General features: G+C 70.7%; 8 protein-coding genes across 8 annotated transcripts; 4 read left to right on the top strand and 4 right to left on the bottom strand.

The window, feature by feature from the left end:
* Positions 1-73: 73 nt before the first annotated feature.
* Positions 74-652, top strand: AURANDRAFT_21951 (hypothetical protein; the record flags this gene model as incomplete). Its single annotated transcript, XM_009036403.1, has 1 exon — positions 74-652. The coding sequence occupies one exon, from the start codon at positions 74-76 to the stop codon at positions 650-652; it is 579 nt and encodes a 192-aa protein (XP_009034651.1).
* A 48-nt stretch (positions 653-700) lies between these two features.
* AURANDRAFT_62085 (hypothetical protein) lies at positions 701-3,592 on the bottom strand (the record flags this gene model as incomplete). Its single annotated transcript, XM_009036022.1, has 1 exon — positions 701-3,592. The coding sequence occupies one exon, from the start codon at positions 3,590-3,592 to the stop codon at positions 701-703; it is 2,892 nt and encodes a 963-aa protein (XP_009034270.1).
* Positions 3,593-3,800: 208 nt separating this feature from the next.
* Positions 3,801-6,248, top strand: AURANDRAFT_62084 (hypothetical protein; the record flags this gene model as incomplete). Its single annotated transcript, XM_009036404.1, has 1 exon — positions 3,801-6,248. One exon carries the CDS (start codon positions 3,801-3,803, stop codon positions 6,246-6,248), a length of 2,448 nt encoding a protein of 815 aa, XP_009034652.1.
* A 5,948-nt stretch (positions 6,249-12,196) lies between these two features.
* AURANDRAFT_22513 (hypothetical protein) lies at positions 12,197-14,871 on the bottom strand (the record flags this gene model as incomplete). The annotated part of the gene is made up of 2 exons (XM_009036021.1): positions 12,197-14,252; positions 14,450-14,871. Coding segments are annotated over 2 exons (2,478 nt in total), but the record flags the coding sequence as incomplete, so codon positions are not given.
* A 526-nt stretch (positions 14,872-15,397) lies between these two features.
* On the top strand, positions 15,398-18,922 carry AURANDRAFT_62082 (hypothetical protein; the record flags this gene model as incomplete). The annotated part of the gene is made up of 2 exons (XM_009036405.1): positions 15,398-16,417; positions 17,078-18,922. The coding sequence occupies 2 exons, from the start codon at positions 15,398-15,400 to the stop codon at positions 18,920-18,922; spliced, it is 2,865 nt and encodes a 954-aa protein (XP_009034653.1).
* A 161-nt stretch (positions 18,923-19,083) lies between these two features.
* On the bottom strand, positions 19,084-19,773 carry AURANDRAFT_4019 (hypothetical protein; the record flags this gene model as incomplete). The annotated part of the gene is made up of 1 exon (XM_009035891.1): positions 19,084-19,773. A coding segment is annotated over one exon (690 nt), but the record flags the coding sequence as incomplete, so codon positions are not given.
* Positions 19,774-21,402: 1,629 nt separating this feature from the next.
* AURANDRAFT_11009 (hypothetical protein) lies at positions 21,403-22,314 on the bottom strand (the record flags this gene model as incomplete). The annotated part of the gene is made up of 1 exon (XM_009036020.1): positions 21,403-22,314. A coding segment is annotated over one exon (912 nt), but the record flags the coding sequence as incomplete, so codon positions are not given.
* Positions 22,315-22,423: 109 nt separating this feature from the next.
* On the top strand, positions 22,424-23,287 carry AURANDRAFT_22645 (hypothetical protein; the record flags this gene model as incomplete). The annotated part of the gene is made up of 1 exon (XM_009036406.1): positions 22,424-23,287. A coding segment is annotated over one exon (864 nt), but the record flags the coding sequence as incomplete, so codon positions are not given.
* Between the last annotated feature and the right edge of the window lie 2,494 nt (positions 23,288-25,781).

The following is a 25,781-nucleotide window of genomic DNA, read 5'->3' as shown; positions in this document are numbered from 1 at the left end:
CGCCCGGGGCCCGCGCGCACACGCCGGCTTCCCGCGCCGGCGCGTCGCCACGCTGGAGTACGAGGAGAAAACCATGTTCGAGCCGGGGCGCGATTTGGTGGAGACGACGCTCGACGAGCCCGTGCGGGAGACGATCATGCGCGACCTGCGCGAGGTCGGCGCGAAGCTCAAGCTCGTGATCCTGCCGCGCGTGAGCCAGGAGGGCGTCCTGGACCGGCTGAAGGAGTGGGATCTGTGGGGGCCCCTCGCGGTGTGCCTCGCGCTGTCCATCGTGTTGAGCGTGTCGGCGCCCGAGGCGCAGCGCGCGCTCGTCTTCGCCGCGGTCTTCGTCGTCGTCTGGGTCGGCGCGGCCATCGTGACGCTCAACGCCCAGCTGCTGGGCGGGCGCATCTCCTTCTTCCAGTCCGTGTGCATCCTGGGGTATTCCATCTTCCCGCTGAACGTCGGCGCGCTGCTGTGCCTCGTGCTCCACCCCGTGACCAAGTCGCTGTTGCTGCGCGCGCTGGTCGTGGGCGTCTGCTTCGCGTGGTCGACGCGCGTGAGCGTCGTCTTCTTCGGCGAGATCATCGAGGCGAAGCGCCGCGCGCTCGCCATCTACCCGGTCTTCGGGTTCTACTCGTTCATCGCGTGGATGATCCTCATCCAGAAGTAGGCCCCGGCCGGCGTAACGAGGCAAAACCCCACCTAGCTTCAGTGCCGCTTACTTGAGCACGGGCAGGGGGTGCTCCGGGTGGGCGACCTGGTCGTACTCGGCGACGCGCGCCGCGTCGTACTCGATGAGGCCCTTCGTCTTGCGGTTGCCCGTGCCGATCATGAGCTGGAAGAGCTCGCGGTTCATCCGCGAGTATTTCAGCAGCTCGTCGAAGGACACGCTCCCGTCCTGGTTCGCGTCCATGGCCTCGAAGGCCTCGGCGAGCGTCAGCTCCCACGCGTCGTGGATCGCGCAGACCTCGTTCGTGAAGGTGAAGATCTTGGCCATGGGGATCTTGGGCAGCTGCGGCGGGTTCTTCAACGACCGCGACGACGGCGACACGATGGGGTCCGGGTGGTAGTCGTCCTCGATGGCCTCGAACGCGACCACCCTCGAAATGATCGCGGCCTGGATCTCCTGCGGGACGGACGTGAGGCGGCCCGGGTGGACCGCCGTGGCGCCCGACGGCGACGTCGCGACCTGCTCGTCAAAGTCCATGCCGCTCGGCGACAGGACGTCTAAATTCCGCGTCGACTTGGTGAGGCCCGCGGCGCCGCGCGCCGCGAGGTAGTGCGCGACCGTGGCCCAGACCCGCGCGGCGGGGATCTCGTCCATGCCCTCGCTCTCGATGGGCAGCAGCGGCGCCCCGAACTGGTCGACCTCGCCGGGCTTCGGGTTCGCCTTGGCCGCGTGCGCCGCGCGGCGCTTGTACGCGCCCAGGAGCTCGTCGAAGATGAGGGTCACGGCCTTGGACAGCTTGAACATGAGCGGCGCGGTCTGCGCGCCCGTCAGCACGGGCGTGGCGAAGAAGTGCATGTCCTTGGACTTCGTCGGCGCCATCGAGGGCGTCTCGGCGCCGTCCGCGGCGCCGACCTTCTCGGCCGCGCGCGGCGTCTCGCCGTCGTCCTTGGCGGGGACGCCGTCGCCCTCCGAAGGTTGCAGCGCGCGGAACGACTCGCCGGCGGGCACGGGCACGCCCAACGCGCCGAAGAGCACCTGCGCGAGCTCGAGCGCGCCGATCTTCCAGTCGCCCGCGGTAGCCAGGCCCGCGGCCGCCGAGAACGCCGGGCACATGCGCAGGGCGAGCTCGAAGTTCGGCAGCACGCCGACGGCGATGGCCACCTGCTCGAAGAGTTCCAGACCCGCCAGCAGATTCCCGCCGATGAACGGCACCCACGTCCAGTAGAAGTTGAGGTACAGATGCGCGTCGCTTTTGAGCAACGCCTCGAACTCGACCATCTCGACGAAGCCGCCGCCGTCGTCGAAGGTCGGGATGCGCGCCTTGATGTGGTCGCCGAGCTCGTTCATGTCGTCGGACGCGTCGGAGATGAGGTCGCTCAGCTCCCAGAGCTCCAGTTGCCCGTCCGCGTCCTTGTCGCAGAGCGCGAAGATGAACGACATCTGCTCCTCGAAGGAGCCCACGAGCTTCGACAGCGCCCGCGCGAATTCCGGGAAGTAGATCTTGTTGTTGCTGTTGACGTCGAAGACGCGGAGCATGTCCGTGAGCACGCGCCCGTTTTCGAGCGACGGGAAGCGCGCGAGCAGCATGTCCTTGAGCCGGTCGCAGGTGAGGTAGGGCCCGTCCTTGCCCGAGCGGTCCGACGCGTCCGCGAACTCCAATCGTAAATTGTGCAGGTCCTCGTAGCCGAAGTCGACCTCGGACACGAGGCGCGCCATCGTCGTCGAGGACGCGACGGCCCGGACGCGGCCGTCGTGCTTCTTGCGCACCTTCTCGAGGTCGTACTTGGCCGAGTTGTTGTGCGTCGCGTCCGCCGTGGCGATGGCGACGCCCAGCTTCTTGTTCGCCTGCTGCGCGCGGCCCGAGCCGTACTTGCGCCGCGCGCGCGCGTGCGCCTCCTTGGAGTGGGCCGCGTCGAGCGTGACGGGCTTGCGGTACTTGCCGAGCGTGCCCGTCGCGCTGTGGGCCAGGGCCGCCAGCAGCCCGCCCTTGGACTCGCGCTTGCCCCACTCGACGAAGCCCTCGGAATCGAGCCGGCCGTTTTTCGCGTGGGACGCCAACGATTCCGTCAAAGCGCCAAGGGCGTCGTCCGTGAGGGGCTGGCGCAGGTAGCGCATGTGGCGCAGCGTCGCCGTGAAGAGCGCGACGACGTCGGAGACCTCCGCCGTCGGCACGGACATCTTGTTCTTCGCGTCCAACGCTTGAAAGATCATCTGGAGCCGGCTCGTCAACGAGTCGCGGCACAGCAGCGCGAGCATGATGAGCGCGGGCCGCGCCGCCGCGCCGCTCGCCGCGCCGTCCGGGAAGGCGGCCTGCAAGGCCTTCATGCAGCTCAGCGGCAGCTGGAGCACGGCGCCGTCGGCGCCGTGCTCCGTGGGGTCGTTGAAGACGTGGATCCAGAGGGGCCGGCCGATGCGGATCGGCGGCGCGCCGCCGTGGTTGAAGGGGCCCGCCGTGAAGTGGAGCTCGCAGTCGTCGCCCGCGGCGACGGCCGCGGCTATCGCGTCCCTCACCATGGACGCGGACTTGGGGATCTTGCCGCAGACCGTGCTCAGGAGCCAGTCGGCCTCGACCTTCGCGTCCGAAGCCGGCGACCCGGCCTCGACGTGGCGCACCATGAGCATCTCGCCGTCCTGGAGCGCGGAGCTCGCGCGGCGCACGGACTGGCGGTCCATCTTGCCCTCCGTCGCGATCCTCGCGACGCCGCTGAGGAACGGCTCGACGACGAGGCCGAAGGGCGGCGCGTTGGCGTCGTCGACGAACCGGTCCTTGGTGAAAATTACCCGGATCGTCCCGTCCATGTCGACGTCCTTGTGCTCGCGCAGGCTCAGGTACTTCTCGAGGCAGAGCTCGACGCTCGACGTCGGCCAGCCACCGTACGCACCGCTGTCCGGGAACACGGCGTCCTCCTTGGCGACCATGATGCCCGACGCCGCGCCCATGCTGAAAGGCGCGGCGCCGGCAACGCGGCAGCCCGACGGCGGAGCAGGCTATGGAGCAGGCGACGACGAGGCTGAAACGACGGAGGATTCGCAGCACCAACAGGTGAAGTCTGCACGATCATGTTCAATAATTTGGAGCCTTCATCAGCCAACTTGCGCCGCTATATAAATTTATATGATGGAACGAAGGCAGCGAAGCTAGGTGCACATGCCCGACGACGCGACCCTGCCGCCGCGGGGCGGCGCGGCCATCCTGCCGCCGCTCACGAACGAACCGCGCTGGGACCCGCAGCCCGTGCCGTCGCCGGCCGTCTACGTCGGGCAGCCCCCGGGCGGCGGCGTGGCGGCGGCCGCCGACGCCGTGCTCGAAGCGCTCGAGGGCAGCGTGCGGGCCCTCGAGGCCCTCGCGGACGTCAGCGACGACGCCGCGGCGGCGCTGCGCGCCGCCCGCGCGCGCTCGCTCGCCGAGCGGCTCGCGGCGGCCGCCGCGCGGACCGACGCGCGCGCGGCCGCCGCGTTCGCGCCCCGGTTGCCGGGCATGTACCCCGCGTACCCCGACCACGACGCGGACGGCGCCGAGCGCGCCGACGCCCCGGCGAGCGACGGCGCCGCCGCCTCGGAGACCAAGGCCGCGGAGGCCGACGCGGCGGCGGTCCCGGAGGCGAAGACGCCGAAGACGCCCAAGGGCAAGGGCCGCGTCGTCCCCGTGGACTCGTCGCCGAAGAAGACGCCGCCGTCGACGCCCAACGGGACCTGGCGGTCCGCGGCCGTCGTCACGTCGAGCCGGCGCGTGCAGCGGCGGAAGCGGCACCGCGAGCGGCTCAAGGAGCGGTACCAGTCCATCGACACGAACGGCGACGGCGAGATCACGCGCGACGAGTTCACGGACGCCATGTGCCACGGCGGGCTGACGAAGCGCGAGGCGCGGCGCGTCTTCTCCGAGCGCGACGAGAACGGCGACGGCACAATGGACCAGTCCGAGTTCATCTCCCTGCTGGAGTCGAAGCACCCGATCCTCATGCGCATCGCCTGGGTGCGCGAACTGGAGAAGGGCTTCCACGACGGCGAGGACGACGAGAAGATCGCGGCGCTGGACGTGGACGCGGGCCGGCGGCCCGTCTTCATGCTGTCGCCCAACGACCGGAGCCGCGTGAGCTGGGACTGCGTGACGGCCTGCCTCCTGGTCTACGTGGCCATCATCGAGCCCATGCGCCTGGGGTTCGACATCGACCCGGCGCCCTGGTCCTTCGTCTTCGTGCTGGACTGGATCTGCGACGTCTTCTTCATCGCGGACTTTCTGCTCAACTTCCGGACGGGCTACGTCCGCGACACGGGCGACGTCGACCTGGACCCGAAGCGGTCGGCGTTGTATTATCTGCAGACCTGGGCGCTCCTGGACTTCGTGTCGACGATCCCGCCGCTGCTCGAGTTCTTCGCGGGCAGCGGCATGCGCGCGCTGCGGTCCGCGAAGGTGCTAAAGCTCGCGCGCATCGGCAAGATCGGCCGCATGCTGAAGATGTCGAAGATCTTCCGGCTGGCCAAGGCGCTCAAGTTCGGCGAGAAGTTCCGCAACTCGCCCATGGGCGACTTCCTCGAGGACTTCTTCGCGTCGAGCCAGACCAAGGCCATGCAGCGCATCTTGTACGTGCTCGTCAAGTTCGGGTTCCTGGCCCACTACCTGGGCTGCTTCTTCTCCGTCGCCGGCGAGTCGCACCTGCGCGAATACGCGCCGGGCAACGCCAAGGCCGGCGGCAAGGGCGCGGACGAGTGGAGCCTGAGGGCGAGGTACCTCGCGTCGTTCTACTGGGCCGTGACGACGATGACGACCGTGGGCTACGGCGACATCACGCCCGTCACGGACCGGGAGCGCGTCACGGCCGTCGTCGCCATGGTCGTCGGCGGCTTCTCCTTCGCCTACATCGTCGCCCAGATGACGGTCATCGTGCGAGCGTACGACGCGCACATGGAGCCCTACCAGCAGAAGATGGACCGCGTCTACGCCTGGCTGAGCTACTACGACGTGCCGCCGGCCGTGCGGCGGCACGTGCGCCGCTACTACCGCACCTACTTCGCGCACCGGACCGCCTTCGACGAGCGGTCCATCGTCGAGGACCTCGACCCCGATTCGCAGAAGCTGGTGGCGGACTACGTGCTGCCGTCCTGCGTGCGCCACAACGACCTCTTCGCGCCGCTGCCGCGGGGCGCGATCTGCAAGATTCTGCACTTCATGCGCTGGATGAAGTTCGAGCCGGAGGCGCGCGTCGTCGGCGAGGGCGACAAGTGCTCGACGATGTTCATCATCTACACGGGCAAGTGCTGGATCTCGCGGTCCCGGGGCACGAAGACCATGGCCCACCCGGGCGAGTCCTTTGGGGAGAAGGCCGTGCTCGGCGTGTCGTCGTGGTCCGAGCTCACGGCGACGGCGCTCACGCCGCTCGAGGTCATCGCGCTCACGCAGAACGACTTCATGCAGGCCTTCGTCACGCTGCCGGAGGCGCTCGTCGCCATGCGCCACGGCATCTCCGCGGACCTGGGCCTCGCGGCGCCCATGCCGACGACCTTCACGCACCTCACGGACGCGCGGCGCGAGGTCGACGTCGACAAGGCCGCGCTGAGCCCGACGCCGCCCGAGCCGCGGCGCGTGCTCGACGGCTAGGGTGCGCGCTACTCGAAGCGCGAGGCCGTTGGCCTGCAGCGCAGCATGCTCCGCATCTCGAGGCGGGGCGGCTCTCTTTTTAAAAGGGGGTATCGTCCGCGCGTCCTCAGGGCCCGCCGGGCGTCGCGGGCGCGCCGCCCGCGGGCGGCACGGCCGGCGGCTCGGAGTGGGGCGGCAGGCCCCGCGGCGGCGGGAAGCCGGGCATGCCCTGCATCATGGCCATCATCGCGTGGGGCGGCATGCCGGGCGGCATGAGCGGCGGCGCGCCCGGCGGGAAGCCGCCGGGATTCGGGTGGCGCGCCTGCTGCATCATGAAGGCCGCGGCCTGGGCGGGGCTGATGGGCGGCGCGCCGGGGGGCATGGCCGGCGCCCCCGGCGGCGGCCGCGCGGCCGCGGCGCCCGCGAGGAGCTCCATCATGGCCCGCGGGTCCATGGGAGGCGGGCCGGGCGCCATGGGCGCCATGCCCGGCGTCGCCGGCGCCGCCGGCGGCGGCGTCGCCGCAGTAGCGCCGCCGGGCGGCACGGCGCTACCCTGGGGCGCGGGGCTCGCCGCCGCGGGCGGGGGCTTGTCGTCGCCGAGCGTCTGCACGGACTCGTAGAGCGCGAGCTTGAGGGCCGCGTTCTCCGCCTGGAAGCGGTCGATCTGGTTCGTCGACTCCGCCGGCATCTCGGAGTTGAGCATCTGGCGCAGCAGCTCGTTCTGCTCCCGCAGCTCCGTGTTCTCGCGCGTCAGGAAGACGACGGACCGCTGGAGCTCCTCGATGCGCAGCTTCTTTCTACGGCGCGACTCCTGCGCGGCCTTGCGGTTGAGCTCGAGCCGCTTCTTCCGCTTCGACTCGAACTCGTCCTGCGCCGTGGTCCCCGTCTCGCCGGCGGCCTTTGGGACCTGAGACGCGGCGGACGGGTTCTTCTTCGAGAAGCGAAACGCCGGCGGCGGCCGCGCGCGCGCGCCGGGCGGCGAAGGGCGGGAGGGACGCGGGGCGACGCACGTCCGCGTCCTCCTCCTCCTCCTCCTCGTCCTGGTCGTTCGAGGCCGAGTCCCCCTCCTCGACCTTGGCTTCGCGTTCGGCTGCCCCGTCGTCCATGCTTGCCATGGTCCTTTTTTTTACGGCGTCGCGGCGCTTGGACCGCCGCGGGTCGACGAGCACGCGCGTCGACGAGCGCGCGCGCGGATGCGGGCGCCGCGGGCAGCGAGTCGGGTCGCGGCCGGGTTCGAACGGCGGCGGCGTCCGAGCCGGCGGCGTCACCCAGGTGGTCGTGAACTCAGGCGTCACTTGGGTGAGTGCAGGATCGGATCAACTTTTTCCTTGAATCGATCGCTTGAACTTTCTCTAATAAAATTATCGCGGGGCCTGCGCCCGGAGCGGCGGCGGGTCGCAGTCCGGCGTCGCGAGGGGCGCGGGGATGCCGTGGACCGCGGCCGCGGCGCCGTCCGACGCCCCGGGCGCGTAGGGCACCTGGACGTAGCCGCCGGCGCAGACCTCGACGACGAGAAATTTGAGGACCTTGGCCTTGGCGAGCGCGGCCGCGCGCCACGCCGCGGCCGCGTCGGCGTCGTCGCCGGCGCCCGCGAGCCGCGCTTCGACGATGGCCGCGGCCGCGAGGTCCACGGCCGTCGCCGGCCCGTCGGCCGCGTAGGACCCGTCGGCGCGCGGCCTCTCGAGCGCGAGCCGGACGTCGACGGAGCCCGGCCGCGCGCCCGCGCGGCGGAGCGCGCAGCCCAGGCGGCACTCGGCGCAGCCCGTCTGGACGCAGTCCGGCGCGCGCTCGCCGCGCAGGGGCCACTCGCGGCCGAAGAAGTACGCGTCCGCCGCGCCGCGCGACAGGAGCGCCCAGTTGTCGTCGAGGCACGCGCCCGTGCGGTCAAAGTCCGCGGGCACGCCGCGCCCGCAGGTCGCGCCGCCGAGGTAGGCCGCCCAGGCGACGGCGGCCCCGGGCGCGAGGTCCGGGAAATTCGAGTAACGGGCCAGCGCCTGACCGTACGTCGCGTCCGGCCGGAGCCGCAGGACCCACGCGTAGGCCCGCCGCCGCGCCCGCTCCCGGCCCGCGATGGCGCCGAAGCAGGCCGCGAGCGACTCCTCGAGGCCCGCGCTCTCCAGGGCGACGTCGTAGACCGGCCGCCAGAGCGCGCGCGCTTCCCTTGCGAGCGCGGCCGCGGCGGCCGCGTCGACGACGCCGCCCGTGCGCCCGCGCGTCGACGCGTCGAGCACGAAGAAGACGTCGGCCTCCTCGACGATGGGCCAGACCATGTGGCTCCAGGCGTTGCGCTGCACGCGCGGCACGGCGTAGAAGGCGCGCGCGAGGCCCGACACGCAGACGGCGACGGGCTTCTTCGGCGCGTGGACGAGGCTCGCGCCGCCCGTCGGGTCCTTTTTCTTCGCGTCGTGCGGCGCAGAGTCCTTTTGTTTCGAGGCCGCGGCGACGGCCAGCAAAAGCGCTGCCCAGCATCTCATTATTGCGTGCACATAGTGGACAGAGGGCTAATGTTGTCCTGCACCAAAACGAAGAGCACCGATGTGGGAGCCAAAGGATAGAGCACCGATCGAGGCATGATCGTGCGCGCCTTGCGTACTGGGCGCCCAGCAAGCACCATGCTCGCATCCGCGCTCCACCGCAGCCCTACGCTCGCCGCGCCGCGCCGAGCGATCCCAACGCTCGCACCCGCGCTCCGCCGCGGCGTTCCGCTCGCGCGGCGCCTGCAGTCGGACGCGAGCGCCGAGCGGCGGGCCTCCGTCGACTTCCTGCGCGAGCGCAGCGCCGACGCCGGCCTGCGGCTGAGCCGCGGCGAGATCGAGCACATCGTCAACCAGGCCTCGACGGAGGGGACGCTCGCGGCGAGCGAGTGGGAGGCGGTCGTGAGCCGGCGGGCGCGCGCGCGCACGGAGCGCGTGACGCTCGAGGGCTACCTCGCGCAGTCGCACGACCTGCACCTGGGCCAGGCCTTGCTGCGGCGCACGGCGAAGCTCGGCGTCGCGTTCTTCGCGGTGACGGGCGCGCACGCGGCGGGCGCGTGCGGCATGCACGTCGTCGGCGCGTCGTTGGTCGGGTGCGCGACGGCGCTGGGCGGCGGCACGTTCAACAACCTCGTCGCCGGGTCCGCGCCCGTGGGCTGGGCGCGGGACCCGTCGTTCCTGCGCGTCGCCGTGGTCGGGTCGCTGCTCGGGTTCTACGTCTGGCCGCTGGCGGAAAAGGCTCTCTCGGAGACGGCGCGCGAGACGGAGGCGACGGCGAAACGGGCCATGGAGAACGCGCGCTACGCCCTCGAGACGGGCGCGCTGGGCGCGCTGGCCGTCGTCGGCGCGCAGCAGGGCATCATCAAGGGCTTCCATCCCGTCGTCTGCTGCGCGCTCGGCGTCACCATCGCCTTCGGCGGCGTCCTGCGCGACCTCATGTGCGGCAAAGAGATCGCGCTCGGCTCCGCGTCGGGCTACCCGTCCTACGGCGTCGCGAGCCTCGCCGGCGCGGGCGTCTACGTGGCGCTGCGCGAGGTCCACGTCTGGAACTGCGCGGGGTCCTGCGCGCGCCTCGTCCACGGCGGCATCCCCATCTCCGCGCGCATCCTCGCGGGCTTCTCCGCCGCGTGCGCCGTCCGCGCCTACGCCTACCTCCACCCGGACGCGCCCCTGCTGTCCTCGATGGACACGGTCGCGGGCGACAACGCCGCGCGGCTGCGGGCCCTCCTCGGGCCGTCGGCGACGTAAATGAAGCCGAAGTTTGCCTCGGAGAGTCCCAGTCACGATGGAGGTCGTGGCTTTGCGCAGCCCCTAGGCGTTCGGAAGCGGCTCGCAGGTCGAAGACGACGCGCGGACCATCGATGGCCGGCGCGAAGCTGCGCGTCTCCTGCGTCGGCGACTCGATCACGCACGGCTACGGCGTCGACGTGCCGTCGAGGCAGGCCTACCCGGCCATTCTTCAGGGCCTGCTGGGCGACGGCTATGTGGTGCAAAACTTCGGCAGCGACCACAAGACCATGACCTTCTACACGAACCCGCTCGCGCCCAAGGTCTACGCGCGCGTCGGCCCGCGCCGCTCGTCCGCGGCGGCTCCGACCGCGCGTCCCCAGGTACGAACTGACGGCCGAGTACGCGGCGTCGCTCGACTCGGACCCGGACGTCGTCGTCCTCATGCTCGGCACGAACGACGCGCAGACCTACGCCGTGCCCAGCGCCGCGACGGACTTCTCCGGCGACGCCGCGCGCCACGTCGGCGCCTACAAGTCTCTGCCGTCGCGGCCCGCGGTGCTCCTGGCCGTGCCGCCGCCCATCTACCCGGGCAAGCTCGCGGTCTTCTTCAACGCGACGCGCGCGAACGTCGACTACCCGCGCCTCATCCCGTCCATCGCCGCGGAGACCGCCGCGGAGACCGTCGACGTCTTCGACGCGCTCGGCGGCGCGGACCTCGCGGCGCCGGAGCTCATCTCGCGCGACGGCATCCACCCGACGGCGGACGGCTACGCGGCCATCGCCGCGGCCGTGGCGCGGGGCGTGCGCTGCGCCGTCGACGGGCCCTGCGAGGCCGCGCCGCCCGCGGCGAGGCGGGCGCCGCCGCGCGCCGCGCGGCCCTGGCGCGCGGCCGCGGCCGCGCCCGTCGCCGTCGCCTGCTGGCGTTATCTGCGGCGCCGGCGGCGCGACCGCCACCTCCCCCACGACGCGAAGCAGGCGGTCTAAGGCGAGGGGAGGGCGGGGCGGCGGCGCCTAGTCGGCGCTCGGCGGCGGCGGCGGCGGGACCTTGGACGCGCCGGCCTTGATGAGGTCGTGGTCGAGGAAGCGGGCCGAGATCTCCCCGCCGAAGGTCGAGGCGATGATGTTGGGGATGGCGTCGGCCTTGATCGGCGTCGCGCGCGCGCCGCCGTAGACGCCCGCGTGGAGCGCGGCCGTGAGCTTTTCTTTCTTCTCCGGCGGCGCGTTCTTCGAGATGAAGTAGGCGACGACGTTGTCGAATCCCGCGCGCGTCGGCGGCGGGAAGGCGTGGAAGGCGACGGCGAGGAAGTCCCAGGCCTTGGTCTGGACGTCGCCCGCCGCGGCGCCCGAGAGCTGCTTCATCAATTGGCAGTAGAGCTCGAGGCGCAGCGGGTGGGGCGCGGGGTCGTTCAAAGCCGTCTCCAGGGCCTCGGCGCAGAGCGTCTCCGGGTAGGGGTGCTTCGTGCAGCCCATGAAGCCCAGGAGCCCCTTGAAGAGGTTCACGGCCTTCTTGTCGAACTTCTTCTTCTCCGCGTAGTCCGCCGGCGGCTCCGTGAGCGCCAAATGGATGGGCCGCGAGTCGTAGACCAAAAACCCCTCGGCCAACGACGCCCGCGTCGCCGCGGACGAAAAAAACGACTTCCGCGACGCCCAGTCGGACGCGTCGCGGAGCGCGGCGACCTTTTCGAAAGAAAAGGACGCGCCGAACGTCTCCAGCATCAACGCCTTGAGCTTGATCTCCCGGTTGACGACGCGGTCCGGGTCGTCCGTGGCCTTGGCGCGCTTGAGCTGCTCCTTGATGAGCTTGTCCGCGGGCATGGCGAGGTACTTCTTGATCTCGAGCACGTCCTCGTTCTCGTAGCACGCGTTGGCCGCGTCTTCCGCCACGGTCCGCATCAAGTCCTCGTCCAGGATCGCCGCGGCCTCCTTGGCGATGGGGTCGATCTTTTTCTTGGCCAACGTGAGGAGCTTCTCGCGCACCTTCTTTTCGAGCGCCATCTGCTCGGGCGTGCCCGGCACGTCCTTTATTTTGTCCGCGCGGCGGACGCCGTCCGCGAGGTCCTGGTACGACGGGTTCGACGCCGCGGCGAGCTTCTTGAAGAGCGGGTCGAGATCCAAGCGCTCCTGGAGCGCGAAGCGGCGGTCCTTGGCCAGGGCGAGCTCGTGGGGCGTGTGGGGGTAGACGGACATGTGCGGCCCGAGCGCCGCCCGCGCGGCGTCGACCGCGCGGTCCAGCGCCTTCGCGTCGTTGGCCCGGGGCGACGCGAGCAAGGTTTTGAGATCGGCCTTGACGCGCTTGAGCACGGCGAGGTAGCGCCGGCCCATGCCCGCGCGCGCGCCGCGCTGCGCCTTGGGGACCAATTTCTCGAGCGCCAAATTCCGCAGCAGCTCCAACACGCGATGCTCCGGCGACCGGTAGAGCACCATCGTCGCGCCCATCTTCACGGCGCCAAAGTCCTGGTTGAGATTCTTCAGCAGCGCCCGGCACTTGTCGCGGTCGCTGCCGTCGCCCAACGAGTGCGCGGCGACCAAGGGGCGGTACCGCGCGGCGAAGCGGCGGTGCGGCAGGCGGAACGGGTAGCCCGACTTGCGGATCTTGACGGCCTCGAAGACGCCCGCGTAGGTCATCTGCTCGATGGAGCTCTTGGCGTCGAAGAGGCGCGCCTTTTTTTGCTGGTTTGGTTTCACGCACCTCACGTAGCACGGGTCCGCGGCGTCGACGATCTTCATGAGCGCGCTCAGCTGCTTGCGGAACTGGCCCGCGATGGTCGGCTGGCGCCGCGGGTTGCGCCCGAGGTCGGGGAAGAGCTCCTTGCCCACGAGGGGGAACGCGGGCGCCTTCAGCGAGAGCAGGTCGTACAAGTTCCGGCCCAGGGGGTCCTTGTTCTTCTCGCAGAAGCCGACGATGTGGTAGGTCACGGCGCCCGCGTAGTGGCGCACGGTGAAGAACTCCTCGTCGCCCTTCTGCTTGACGCCGCGGCCCCGCGAGCCCTTGTGCTTCTCCGAGACGTCGACCCACTCTTTTTTGGCCGCGTGCGACTTCTCGCAGCGCGCCATCCACTTCGCGTCGGACCCCTGGGGCGCGTTGACGACGTCGTCCAGCGCCAGCAGCAGGCCGTCGGGCTTTTTCTCGATGAGGTCGAGGACGGGCTGGTTGTCGATGAAGGGCACGGGCTCGAAGTCGATGCCCTCGGACCGGTACAAGTTTTCTTCCTCCTTGAACGTGTGGCGGTTGAAGTGCTGCTGGAGCTTCTCGTTGGTATAATTGATGCAGAGCTGCTCGAAGGAGTTCGACTCGAAGATCTCGAAGCCGAAGATGTCCAAGACGCCGATGAACTTGCCGCCCGCGGCGCCGCCCTGGGCGACGGCGACGTTGATGCGCTTCACGAGCCAGTCGAAGAGGCGGCCGTAGGCCGCCTTGGCGAGGGCCCGCGCGCCGGCCTTGGCCGCGGCGGGGGCGCAGGGGCTCAGCGTCCGCGTGCCCCGCACCTCGATGGCCGTGCAGACCAAAGCCTCCGATAGATCAGAAGCGGCGCAGCCCAGCAGCCCCGCGGCGTCCTCGGCGACGTCCCCGTTGGCGACCGCGGACCCGTCGCCCGCCGGCGCGAACTCGATATCTCCGACGCGCAGGCAGCCCGCCGTCAGCGAGAAGAGCGCGGCGACCTCCGCGTCGTCGAACGCGAGCTGCTCGAGCGCCGACTCGACGTCGCGGAAATCCGCCGCGTCGTCGACGCCGGCCGCCTTGTCCGCGGACCCGAGGCTCAGGAAGCCGTGGGCGGCGGACGTGCCCGCGACGCCGGAAGACGCGTGGCGGCCGCTGAGGCCGAGCTGGTAGAAGACGTGGTAGGACCGCTCGTCCTTGGCCTGGCCGCAGACGCGCGACTTCTCGAGGAGGTAGTTCTCGACGCGGGCCGACGCGATGGCGCCCCGGTTGTCGAAGTGGACCTCCATCCAGCGGCCGAAGCGGCTCGAGTTGTTGTTGCGGACCGTCTTCGCGTTGCCGAACGCTTCCAAGACCGGGTTCGCGGACAGGACGCGCTGCTCCACGTTGTTCGTCGACCCGGCGACCTCCGCGAGAAACGACAGGCACTGCTTCGTCGCCTCCGTCTTGCCCGCGCCGGACTCGCCGGAAATCAGGATCGCCTGGTTCTCCGCGTCGACGCGCAGCCGGAGGTACGCGCCGTTCGCGACCGCGAACGGGTGCGGCGGCAGCAGCCGGTTCGGCGCGGGCTCGGCGAACTCGCGCATGAGGTTCACGCCGTAGATGGGCAGCCGCTTGAAGGGGTTGATGGACACCAGGACCGTGTGGGACGCGCCGACCCACCTGCGTGGAAATCAACCAGTGGAACGCCCTGTCCAGCAAAAACTTCAAACCTCTCTAGCTCGGCCAAATCGAAGTCGATTCGGCTGATTTTTGGACGAATCGATCGCTCTCGTCGATCTCGAAGCAGAGCCGAAGAGTCTGATCCAAACCGTTCGATTACGCGCACATTGAAGTCGGGTTGAAGGTTTGATTTCCACACAGCGACCCGCGTGTAGATGTCGTCGCTCTTGTAGCGCTCCTTGAGGTCGTGGACCATGGCCGCCTGGTTTAACGAATCGAGCATGACCAAATCGTCCTCGAGGCGGCCCAGCGAGCTCAGCGTCAGGGGCCAGAGCGGCTGGTTGTCCGACTGCTTGAGCGTGAGGCCCTTGCCCGAGTCGCGCATCTGGACCTTGACGGTGCCCTGGCCGAGCTTTGAGACGACGCGCGCGGGCAGCCAGGCCTCGGCGTCGTCGCGCACCCAGACCCAGGAGCCGCTCTCCGTCTTGAGCTCGTCGGCGCTCTTGAGCTCGTCGGGCTTGTCGTACGTGACCTTTTCGAGCGCCGCGTTGTGGTAGTAGGCCACGCCGTCGACCGTGACCTTCTCCACCCAGTGCGCGTTCGCCGACGCGCGCGCCATGGCCCGCCCGGAGACGCGGCGCTTGCCCGTGTACTGGCAGTTGCCCGCGTCGCCGACCTTGAGCGCGTCGAGCGACGACCGGCGCCGCGGCGGGTGCGCGGCCTTGGCGGCCGGCGGCGGCGGCGGCGCGGCCTTTTTTGCGGGCACGGGCGGCGGCGGCGGCTTGCTCTTGGGCTTGACGCGCGCCTTGAGGGCCGGCAGGTCGTCGATCCCTTCCCAGTCGCCCTGGCCGTCGCACCAGACGAGGGTCTCCATGGTGATGTCATTCGACTTGAGCAGGCCCTTGAGGCCGTCGACGTCCACGGGGCCCGCCTGCCCGCCCGCGCCGTCGACGTAGTACCACTGCTCGGCCATGGCGCCGTGCCCGCGCGCCTGCGTTACCACCGACCACCACCACACCTCGAGAATGGGCTGCCCCCCCGGGGACTCAAACATTTAGAAACCACAGCAAGGTGCCTCTCTTTATAAAACGCCGAGCAGAGGTGGACACACGATGGAGGAGGAAGGGCGCCCGCGGGTGGACACCATGGACGCCTTCGCGGCGGAGATGGACAAGCTCTGCAACATCGACAAGCTCGACGCCCGGATCCAGCAGGAGATGGACCGGTGCGCCGAGAACAGCTCCGACGCGCCGCCGCCGCCGCCGCCCGGCGCCGTCCGCGCGCGGAGCGAGTCGCCGGGCCTGTCCCCGCGGAGCCCGTCCTTCGCCGGGCGGCGCCTGAGCGAGATGACGGAGGACGACGAGGGCCTCGTCTTCCTGGACCCGACGAGCGACCTGTCCCTGGACGAGCAATTAGCGTTCGCCGACGAGTTCCTCCCCGGCCACCGCGCGCGGCGGCGGAGCGGCGCGCGCGGGGGCGGCGACGCGGCGGACTCGCCGCGCGGCGACGCGGCGCTGCTGGGCCGGTCCATCGACGACCTGATCGCGGAGACGGACCCGGAGAAGCAGCGGCGCGTGCTCGAGGCGCTCGGGAGGCGCCGGGCCGCGGTCGCGGCGTCCCGGGAGGAGACGCGCGAGACGCTCGCCGCGCTGCGGCGCGAACTGGAGCGCGGCGACGTCGAGGCGGAGATCGACCAGCAGGAGGCCGAGGCCGCGGCGCTCGAGGCGCTCGTGGCGCTCCGCGCGTCCGAGGCGGCCGCCGCGCGGCGGTGCCGCGACGACGCCATCGGCGAGACCTACCTCCTGCGCCACCGCGTCGCCGACGAGGAGCGCGAGGCGACGGAGACCCGCGCGGCCGACGAGGCCCGGGTGGCCAAGGAATTGGAGCTCGCGACGATGGACCTCGAGCGGCTCGAGGCCGAGTCCGCGAAGCTCGACGCGGAGTGCGAGGCCCTCCAGCGCAACGAGGTGGACCTCAAGCTCGACCTCGCCATCGCCTCCGAGCGCGCCGAGGAGATCAAGGACCAGCTCGCCGCCGCGCGCGCCTACAGCCAGAAGCTCAAGGACCAGCTCATGCACCGCGGCGTCATGCCCTGCACGTCGCCGGGGCCCGCGGGCCACGGCGCCCGGGCGACGTCCTTCAACGCGCTGCTCACGAGGTTCCGCGTCATGGGCGGCAACGGCCACTAACGCAACGTCTCGTTCGAGTCGGAAAGTTAGGCAGCCCGCGCGCGCTTTGGGTTTCTTCTCCGGACGAGCGGGCGCGGGGTGGTCGGCGCCTCGGCATCCGTGTCATACGCGTCCGTCTCGACGCCGTCTTGCCCGGACTGCGCCGCGGTGGCGATTTCCAACTCCCGCAGCACGAGTTTCGCCGCCGTCCCGAGCTGCGGCACGACATCGCGCTCTGCGCGAGAGGCAACCAGTGCATCCTCGCGCTCCTTTGCGGCCCTTTGAGCTCGATCCAGCCGCACGCGGAGCGCGTGGCGCGGTGGCGTCCAGAGGGAGCCATGTTCTTTGGACTTGTTGAAGGTCAGTCTGATGTGCTTCAGCTGCGCGTCGAGGCGCGCGAACGAGGCATTATTCTGCGTAAGCAGGGCGAAAATCTCCTCCTTGCGCTCCGGGTCGAAGCCAGTCTCTTCGAGCTGCAACAAGAGATTATAACCGTACTTGCCCTCGCCGTACATCGCAATAGCTTCGGACAGCTCCGGATCCATGTGCATCTAGATCTGGCTGCTCCATGGGCTGCTCCAGATGGCTGCTCCTTCGATTGGCAAAGCAAACTTGCCGGCATCATTGGCCGAACGGCGCTGCGGCATGGGAGTTTAGGCGGAGCTAACCATGGCCGACGAGGGCAAGTACGACGAGAGCGCCTACTACGACGAGGGCAAGTACGACGAGACCCAGTACGACGCGGCGCAGCCCTACGACGCCGCCTACGACGACCAGTACTACGCCCAGCAGCAGCCCTACGACGAGTCGCAGCAGCCCTACGACGAGTCGCAGCAGCCCTACGACGAGTCGCAGCAGCCCTACGACGCGTCGCAGGCCTACGCCTACGACGAGCAGCAGCCCTACGCGCCGCAGCAGGCGTTCCCGCTCGGGTCCGCGGCGCCGCCGGGCTACGTCGGCTACTGGGACGAGACGCGCGGCGAGATGTACGCGTTCCACGAGGCCTCCGGCGAGTGCGCCTACGGCGTCGGCCCCGACGGCGACGTCTACGCGCTGGACTACCGGAGCGTCATGTGGTGCCCCGGGTCCGGCGAGGACGCGACGCTGGCGCTGCAGGCGTCCGCGGCCGAGCGGACCTCATCGAGCCAGGGGAGCCGGCGGCGGTCCGTCGCGGGCTCCGTGAAGACGCTGCGCTTGAAGGACGCGGCCGTCGTCGTCCAGGCGGCGCACCGCCGGTCGCTCGGCTGGGCCAAGGCCGCCGCGCGCGTCCGCAAGCAGTTCTGCCGCCGCTACGACTTCGAGAGCGGCTTCTACTACTACGAGCGCATCAAGGGCGGCGAGACGCAGTGGCACCGGCCCGCGGTGCTCCTGGGCACGCGGCGGCGGCGCGGCCTCGGCGCGACCCACGACGACGTCGCGCTCGTCGGCGACCAACCGGGCGGCGAGGTCGCCGAGTACGCGGGCGGCGACTGGGAGCTCGGCGGCGGCGAGCTCGGTGAGTACTACGCGCGCGGCGGCGGTGAGACCAAGGACAACTCGTGGATCCTGGAGGGGCCCTACTGCGCGCGGACGGGCCGGGGCAAGCGCACGGCGTTCGCGATCAACCGCCTGCCGCCGCAGTCGCAGACGCTCCGGGGGAAGAGCTCCGTGGACAAGGACACGCCGTTGTTCCTCGACAACACGGAGATCGACCCCCAGGAGTGGAGTTTGGGCGACGAGGTCCAGGTCTTCGACGGCATCGTGCTCAAGCGGGTCATGGTCGAGCCCTACATGCTCGCGCGCGGCGCGGTCGCCATCGGGCCGACGGAGGTCGTGCGGCTCATGCAGCGGTCCGCGCGGCGGCCCCAGGTGTTGTACTTTTGTTTGGTGGCCATCGCCAAGTTCGAGCTCCACGAGACGGAGATGGGCCTGTGCTCCGCGGACGCCAAGGCGTGTATCTTACAAACTTTGAAGGTGCTGAACAAGTACCCGAAGATCCCGGCCCTCGTCGGCCAGTGCCTCGGGAGTCTCGTTTCGTTGGCGGACAACTACGCGCACCGGTCCGTGATCCTCAAGGAGGAGTGGGCGCGTTTGGTCGTCTCCGCGGTGAACAACCTGACGACGGAGTCGCAGGAGGTCATCGTCCACCACGCCGACGGCAACGAGAAGGTCGTCGTGCGCACGGCGACGCGCCAGTCCTGCGACATCGCCGCCAACGGCTGCCGGCTCTTCGCGGTCTTCGCGTGCGACCCGAAATTGCGCGAGGAGTTCGCGGAGGACGCGATCAAGGTCTGCAACGTCGCCATGGACTTTTGCGACGAGGACGCGACGGTGCAGGCCGCGGCCTGCGACTGCTTGTACAACTACGTCTACCGCTGCGAGTTCGCCGCGGTCATCGCGGAGGACCTGGAGTGCCTCGACCGCGTCAAGGCCGCGCTGATCAACTTCCAGGGCGACCAGGACTTCGTGTCCCAGGCCGACCGCGCGGAGAAGGCGCTGAGCCCGGGAGGCTGGCGCGGGTAAGCCGCTTTTTAGTTCGGCGTCGCGCGGACGATGCGGTCCCACATGCGGCGGTAGACGCAGCCGATGACCGCGATGACCGGCAAAGCGACGACGTCGAGGAGGAGCGTCGTGCGCACGCTCAGGCCGTTGGCCGCGCGCGCGAGCAGGCCGATGCCGAAGTCGCCGCAGGCGACGTTGAAGTGGCCCGCGTCGAGCGACGCCACGATGGACGTCGCCACGGCCTTGGGATCGTGCGTCGGCTCGCCCTCCTCGATGGCCTTCGTCGACTTGGGCTTCGTGCGGTTCTCCTCGACGAAGCCCGGCGTGTCCATGTTCGGCGGGTAGACGCTGTGGACGGATATGTCGAAGGGCAGGAGCTCGGAGCGCAGCGTCTCCGCGAGGCCGCGCACGGCCCACTTCGTGGGGGCGTAGGCGGAGTACCCGGCGTAGCCGCAGAGCGCCAAACCCGACGACACGAGCACGGCCGTGCCGGCCTTCCGGTCGACCATGCCCGGCAGCGTCGCTTTCAGGGTTTTCACGACGCCGAGGTAGTTGAGGTCCATCTGCTTGGCGAAGTCGTCGGCGGAGACGTCGGAGAAGAGGCCCGTGCGCGCGCCGCCCGCGCAGCAGACGACGCAGGTCACGGGCCCGTGGGCCGCTTCCGCGTCTGCGACGGCGCTCTTCAAGCTCTCGGCGCTCGTCACGTCGCCGGCGACGGCGCGCACGGAGAGCTTTCGTTCGGCGAGCTCGGCGACGGCGGCGTCGAGCTTCTTAGCGGTCCGCGCGACGATGGACACCCTGGCGCCGCGCGACGCCATGAGCGCCGCGAGCTCCTTGCCGAGGCCCTCGGAGCCGCCCGTGACGAGCACGTGCGCGGACGCGCCGGGCGTCGCGCCGGCGAGCCACTTGGGCGCGGCGCGGGACGGCAGGAAGAGGACGGCGGCGGCGACGAGCGCGACGGCGCCGCAGGCGGCGGTCGTCAGCGCCATCGTCGGCGCCGCGGCCTCGGCGACGACCTCGGTCGCGGCCTTTTTCCAAGGCAGCGCGGATGCGGCGTCGACGAGCATGGCGGAGATGATCAAGCCCATTGCAACTGTGGCGAGCGGCTCAACGTTGACATCGAGCAGCCCGGGTGCAGCCCGACGAGAGGGTCATGGCTCAGCTCGAGCTGATCTCGGCGCACGTCCGCGCCTTGCGCGAAGGTGACGACGCATCGAAGATGGCGGCGGTGCGGGCGCTGCTCACGTTCGATGACGCTGACCTTAAACGCCTGGTTGATTTTGATTATCGACCCAGCGTCAGCCTCGCGATCGCCAAGGCCGGCGGCATCCCGCCGCTCGTCGAGCTGCTGCGCGACGGGAGCGCGGAGGCGAAACTGTCGGTCGTGTGGGTGCTGCACAGCCTCATGGAGTGCTACGACAACAGGGTCCTGATCGCCGAGGCCGGCGCCGTCCCGCCGCTCGTCGAGCTCCTGCGCAGCGGGAGCGCGGAGGCCAAAGACCACGCCGCGATGGCGCTGAGCGACCTCGTTTCCGGCAATCCACCAATCGAAGCCAACCAGGTCCTGATCGCCGCGACCGGCGCCGTCCCGCCGCTCGTCGAGCTCCTGCGCGGCGGGGGCGCGGACGAGAAACAGTCGGCCTCGTGGGCGCTGGGCAACCTCGCGCGCAACAACGCCGCCAACAAGGTCCTGATCGCCGAGGCCGGCGGCATCCCGCCGCTCGTCGCTCTCTTCCGCGACGGGGACGTGCAGATCGAAGAGGAGGTCCAGATCGTGCTGGAAAACCTCGCGTACGACAACGACGCCAACGCGGTCGCGATCGCGGTGGCCGTCGGCTTCGACGCGGTCGTCGAGCTCGCGCGGCGCGGCCGCGTGGCCGTCGACGGGGCGCTGGTCCTGTCCTACTACACGCATGGACGCGTTCCCGCCAAGGCCGCGCTCGTCGTCGCCGCGCTGATCGGCGACTGCGTCCCGGTGGACTCGGTCCCGCGCGTCATCAAGGACATCATCATCACATATCTTTAAGACCAAAAACCCGCTGTAGATTATTCGCATTCCCCTAGGACACGGCGCAGCTCGAGGAGGACTTGCCGGACCGCTTCCCCGGCCGCGCGGCGGCGGCGGGCGCGGGCGCAGGCGCGGGCGGCGGCGGCGGGAGCGCGGCGGCCGGCGGCGCGCGGCGCTGGTTCTCCTCGCGCTGGAGCCGCTCGGCCAAGGCGCCGTCGTCCTCGGCGTCGTCGAACTGCAAGGCCAGCGCCGCGCGGTAGTCCGCGTCCTCCTGCGACCGCTTCTCCTCGGACGTCGCGTCGGGCGCGACCTCGACCGCGGCGGCGACGGGCGCCGCGGGCCCGCCGTCGTCGCGGAGCGACAGCTCCAGCGCCGCGGCGAGGAGCGCCGCGTCGCCGTCGTCGTCGCGCGGCGCGGGCGCGGCCGCGGCCGCGAGCGGCTCGAGGCGCCGCGGCGGCCGCGCGTCGCCGCCCTCCACCAGGGCCCGCGCGGCGCTCTCGTCGCTCTCCTGCTGGAGCTGCAGCGCCACGAGGTAGTCCGCGTCGGCGTCGGCGCCGTCGGTTTGCCGCGTCGACGGCGCGAGCGTGCTCTTGGGCCGCGCGACGCGGAATTCGCCGTCGACGAATTCCGTGTCGCCGTCGACGCCGTCGAGCTTCTCCCAGACGATGGACGCCTCGTGCTGGTAGCCCACGTCCGTCACGAGGACGTAGATGTGGCCCTCGTACTTGAAGATCGTCGAGAAGTGGAAGTTGCGGTACAACGCGGCGAGCTGCCGCTCCTTGAGGCGGCCGTGCAATTCCACCAACCCGAAATACGTCAACTGCGTCGCCGACCGGCTCAAAAAGTCGTCCATGGCCGCCGCCTCCGCGTCGTCGTTTCCCGCCCGCCCTTCGACGACCCTCGCGATGACCTCGTTGTAGGACTTGGCGCCCAGCGCCGCGTGCGCCGCGCCGCCGTCCGCCGGGTCGGACGGGTCCGCGCGCCAGCCGTGGACCAGCGCGAGGTCGAAGAGGTCGAAGATGCCCAGGCAGCCCGTGAACTCGAAGAGGGAGTCGCCGGCGAAGCGCACGTTCACGTCCAGCCCGCCCGCGAGCGTCGGCAGCAGCGCGATGGCCTCCTCGACGGCGCGCCGCGTGTTCAGCGCCGCCTCGCCGTCGCCGCCCGCCGCTTTACTGTTGCGCTCGAGGATCTGGTCGCCGACGAGGGCGACGACGTCCGCGAGGGACACGGACCCCAGGTCGGGAGACAGCTCCAGCGCGTTCTGCAGCAGGAGCGCGTTGACGACGGAGAGCAGGGCGCAGGGGCCGAACTCGTTCTGGCCGAGGACGGGCACGGTGCGGCCCAGGAACATCACGGTCTTGAGCGGGAAGCGCTGCTCCATGTCGGCGTCGGAGGGCGCCATGCTCGGATCCTCTGTGGCAATTAATACAGCGATTGTTGCCCTTTCTCAAACCGACATGGAGGCCCTCCGCGCCTAAGACCGGGCCTTCGGCGCCGCGCGCAGCGTAAAACCCATGGCCGCGGCGCCGCGCGCCGCGCCGACGGGGACGCCGACGGACGAGGCGGAGGTGCCGCACGACATCGGCAGCGGCTACGTCATCGAGCGCAAGCTGGGCATCGGGTCCTACGCCACGGTGTGGCTCGCGCGCACGACGGCGTCGGAGACGGCCCAGAGCACGGTCGTCGCCGTCAAGGCCATCGAGCGGTCGCGGCTGACGAAGAAGCTCCAGGAGAACCTCGAGAGCGAGATCGCGATCCTGCGCGATTTCAGCCACCCGCACCTCGTGGGCTTCGTCGAGCTGCGGAAAAGACCAGCCAAAATCTTCCTCGTGCTCGAGTACCTCGCCGGCGGCGACCTGCAGAAGTTCATCAAGGCGCGGAAGCGCCTGAAGGAGCCCGTCGCGCGGCGGTTCCTCGGGCATCTCGCGTCCGGCCTCAAGTTCCTGTGGTCGAAGAACCTGATCCACCGCGACCTGAAGCCGCAGAATTTGCTACTGACGGACTTTAGCGACGACGGGTTCCTGAAGATCGCCGACTTTGGGTTCGCGCGCCACCTCGAGACCGCGGCGCTCGCGGAGACGCTCTGCGGAAGCCCTTTGTACATGGCGCCCGAGATCCTGTCGTTCAAGCGCTACGACGCCAAGGCGGACCTGTGGAGCGTCGGCGCCGTGCTCTTCGAGATGCTCGCGGGCGAGCCGCCCTTCTCCGGCCGGGACCACCGCGAGCTGCTGAAGAACATCAAGCGGAAGGCGCTCCGCCTCCCGCGCGACGTCGCCGTCTCCGGCGAGTGCCTCAAGGTGCTGCAGATCCTGCTGAAGCGCGACCCCATCGCGCGCTGCGCCTTCGAGGAGTTCTTCGCCAACGCCTTCGTGTCGGGCACGGGCGAGCTGTCGCCCGCGGTCTTCGAGCCCCCGATGGCCACGGTCCGCGAGGACCACGAACACGACGACCTCCTGCCGGCGTCGCCGCCGCTGGCCGCGTCGCCGCCGCTGGCCGCGTCGCCCCTGGCGGCGTCGCCCCCGGCGGCGTCGCCGCCCGCGGCGCCGTCGCTCTCGTCCGCGTCGCCGCCGTTCGGCGGCTCGCCCTCGGCCGCGTCGCCGCCCGCGTCGACGCCCCTCCGCCGCTCGGCGACGCCGAGCGCGCCCCAGACGGCGCCCGCGCGCCGCCCCCGGGCCCAGAGCGACGCCGGCGCGCCGGCCGCGGAGTCCGCGTCGCGGTCGCTCCCAAAGTCGGAGCCGCGGCACCGGAGCCGCGCGGCGACGATCCGGGTGGAAATCAAATATTCAACCGGACTTCAATGCGTGCTTGTTCGATCGGTTCAATACGAGCTTCCCCGCCGCGCTTCGAGAGCTCGACGAGAGCCATCGATTCGTCCAAAAATCGGCCGAATCGACTACGATGTGACCGAACTAGAGAGTTTCGAAGTTCGGCCCCGACGTCCCGGCTCACCGGTCGATTTCCACGCAGGCGACGATGCCCCTGTCCCGGTCCCTCACGCGCGACCGCCAGCCCTGGAAGCCGCCCGTCGCGCCGCCGCCGCCGCGCCTCGCGGACCTCGCCCAGTCCGGCAGCGACGAGTTCGTCGTCGTCGACGATTTCTACGCGACGCCCGGCGCCCCCGCGGACCCGACGGCGCGGCCCCTCGACGACGAGGGCCTGCGGGCTGCGGAGACGCTGGCCCACGGCGCCATGGTCCTCGTCAAGGTCGCCGACGACCTGAGCCGCGACGTCGACGAGGAGCTCGACGCGACGCGCGTCGCGGACAGTGTGGATTCCACCCACTGGTTTGGATGGTCCCCACCAAACTTCAGAACTCTCTATCTCGGTCAAATCGAAGTCGATTCGGCTGATTTTTGGACGGATCGATTGCTCTCGTCGAGTTCTCGAAGCACAGCAGAAAGCCTTGCGTCGAAACGTTCGCATACGCGCACATTGAAGTCGGGTTGAAGATTTGATTTCCACACAGGTCGCGGAGCGACCCGGGCCGCGCGCGCTCGCGATCTACGTCGACTGCCTCAAGCACCTCACGAAGGCGTCGCACCTCGTCGGCGACAGCGGCCGGCCCCGCGAGGGCGACCGCGAGCGGTCCGGCCGGCGGTCGCCGGGCAGCCTGCGGGACCTGGACGTGCTCGATCGCGACGCGACGGCCGCGAAGCTCCGCGACTACATCGACGACGCGTACGCGGTGATCCTCGACCGCGCGAAGCACTGCGAGGCCCACGTCGAGACGTTGGAGGGGCTCGCGGACGAGTCCCTGTTCCTCTCGGGCGCGGACGCGGCCGCGGAGCGCGCGGTGCGCGTCGCGCGGCGCGGCGCGGACCTCGAGACCGTCGGCGACGGCAACGGGGCGCTCGACTGCTACGAGGCGGCGCTGGACTGCTGCCGGGCGCTGCTCGACGTCGCGCCGCTCAGCGACGGCGCGCGCGCGCGGCTCCTGGATCTCGCGGCGGCCGACGGCGCGCTCGCGGTCGCGGTCGCGCGGCTCTCGACGCCCCGGGAGACGCCGGCGACGAAATAACTCGCGGCGCTTAGAACAGAAACCAACGTCGTAGAAGGCCGTTAGATGACGACGTGGCGCGACGAGCCGCCGAGGCGCCAGGGCGGCGCGGGCTTGCGGTCGTCGTCGTCGACGGCGACGACGAGCGCGGCCTCGGGGCTCGCCGGCGGCGGCGCCGGCGGCTCGTCGCCGCCGCCCGCGAAGAAGTCGACGGCGCGGAGGGCGGCGTCGAGCGCCTCGGTCCACGCGGAGACGCTCGCGCCGCCGTCCCTCTCGAGCTGGCGCGCGGCCTGGACGGCGAGGGCCGCCTCGCGGAGCCGCCGCGCGGGACTCCTGCTCCGCGGCCGCGGCCCCGCGACGTGCGCGCGCGGCCGCCGGCCCCGGACCTTGTGGTCGAGCTGGCCGAAGCGCATGTAGTTCGTGCGCTTCGGCGGGCTCACGGGCCGGTGGGGCGACGACTTGCCCGCGCGCCAGTCCGGCTTCACGAACGACGGGTCCCGCTTCCGGAAGGGGCTGCCGAGCGCCTTCTTCGCGGAGCCGGGGCTCAGCTCCCAGGGCTTGGCGTAGGGCCGCGCGAGCTCCCAGGGGCCGCCGTCGTCGTCGCCGCGCGCCGCGCCGCCGCCGTCGTCGCGCGCGGGCGACGCCCAGGGGTCCGCGCCGTACGCGTCGGGCGTCGGCGCGCCGGGCGCGAGGTTCGGCGGCGGCGGCCACGTCTCCGCGGACCGCGGCGTCCAGCCCGGCGCCGCGTCGCCCGCCGGCGGCGTCGCCGCGGGCTCCGGGTCCGCGTGGCGCTCGGGCGGCGAGCCGAAGAGCTGCTCCATGCGCGCGGAACGCGGCCGGAGCACGGCGCGGCCCTTCGTCCGCTTCTGCCGCCG

The sequence above is a fragment of the Aureococcus anophagefferens genome (assembly GCF_000186865.1).
Source record: "Aureococcus anophagefferens unplaced genomic scaffold AURANscaffold_4, whole genome shotgun sequence".
Classification (NCBI taxonomy): domain Eukaryota; class Pelagophyceae; order Pelagomonadales; family Pelagomonadaceae; genus Aureococcus; species Aureococcus anophagefferens.
This window is presented reverse-complemented; position numbering and strand designations above follow the sequence as displayed.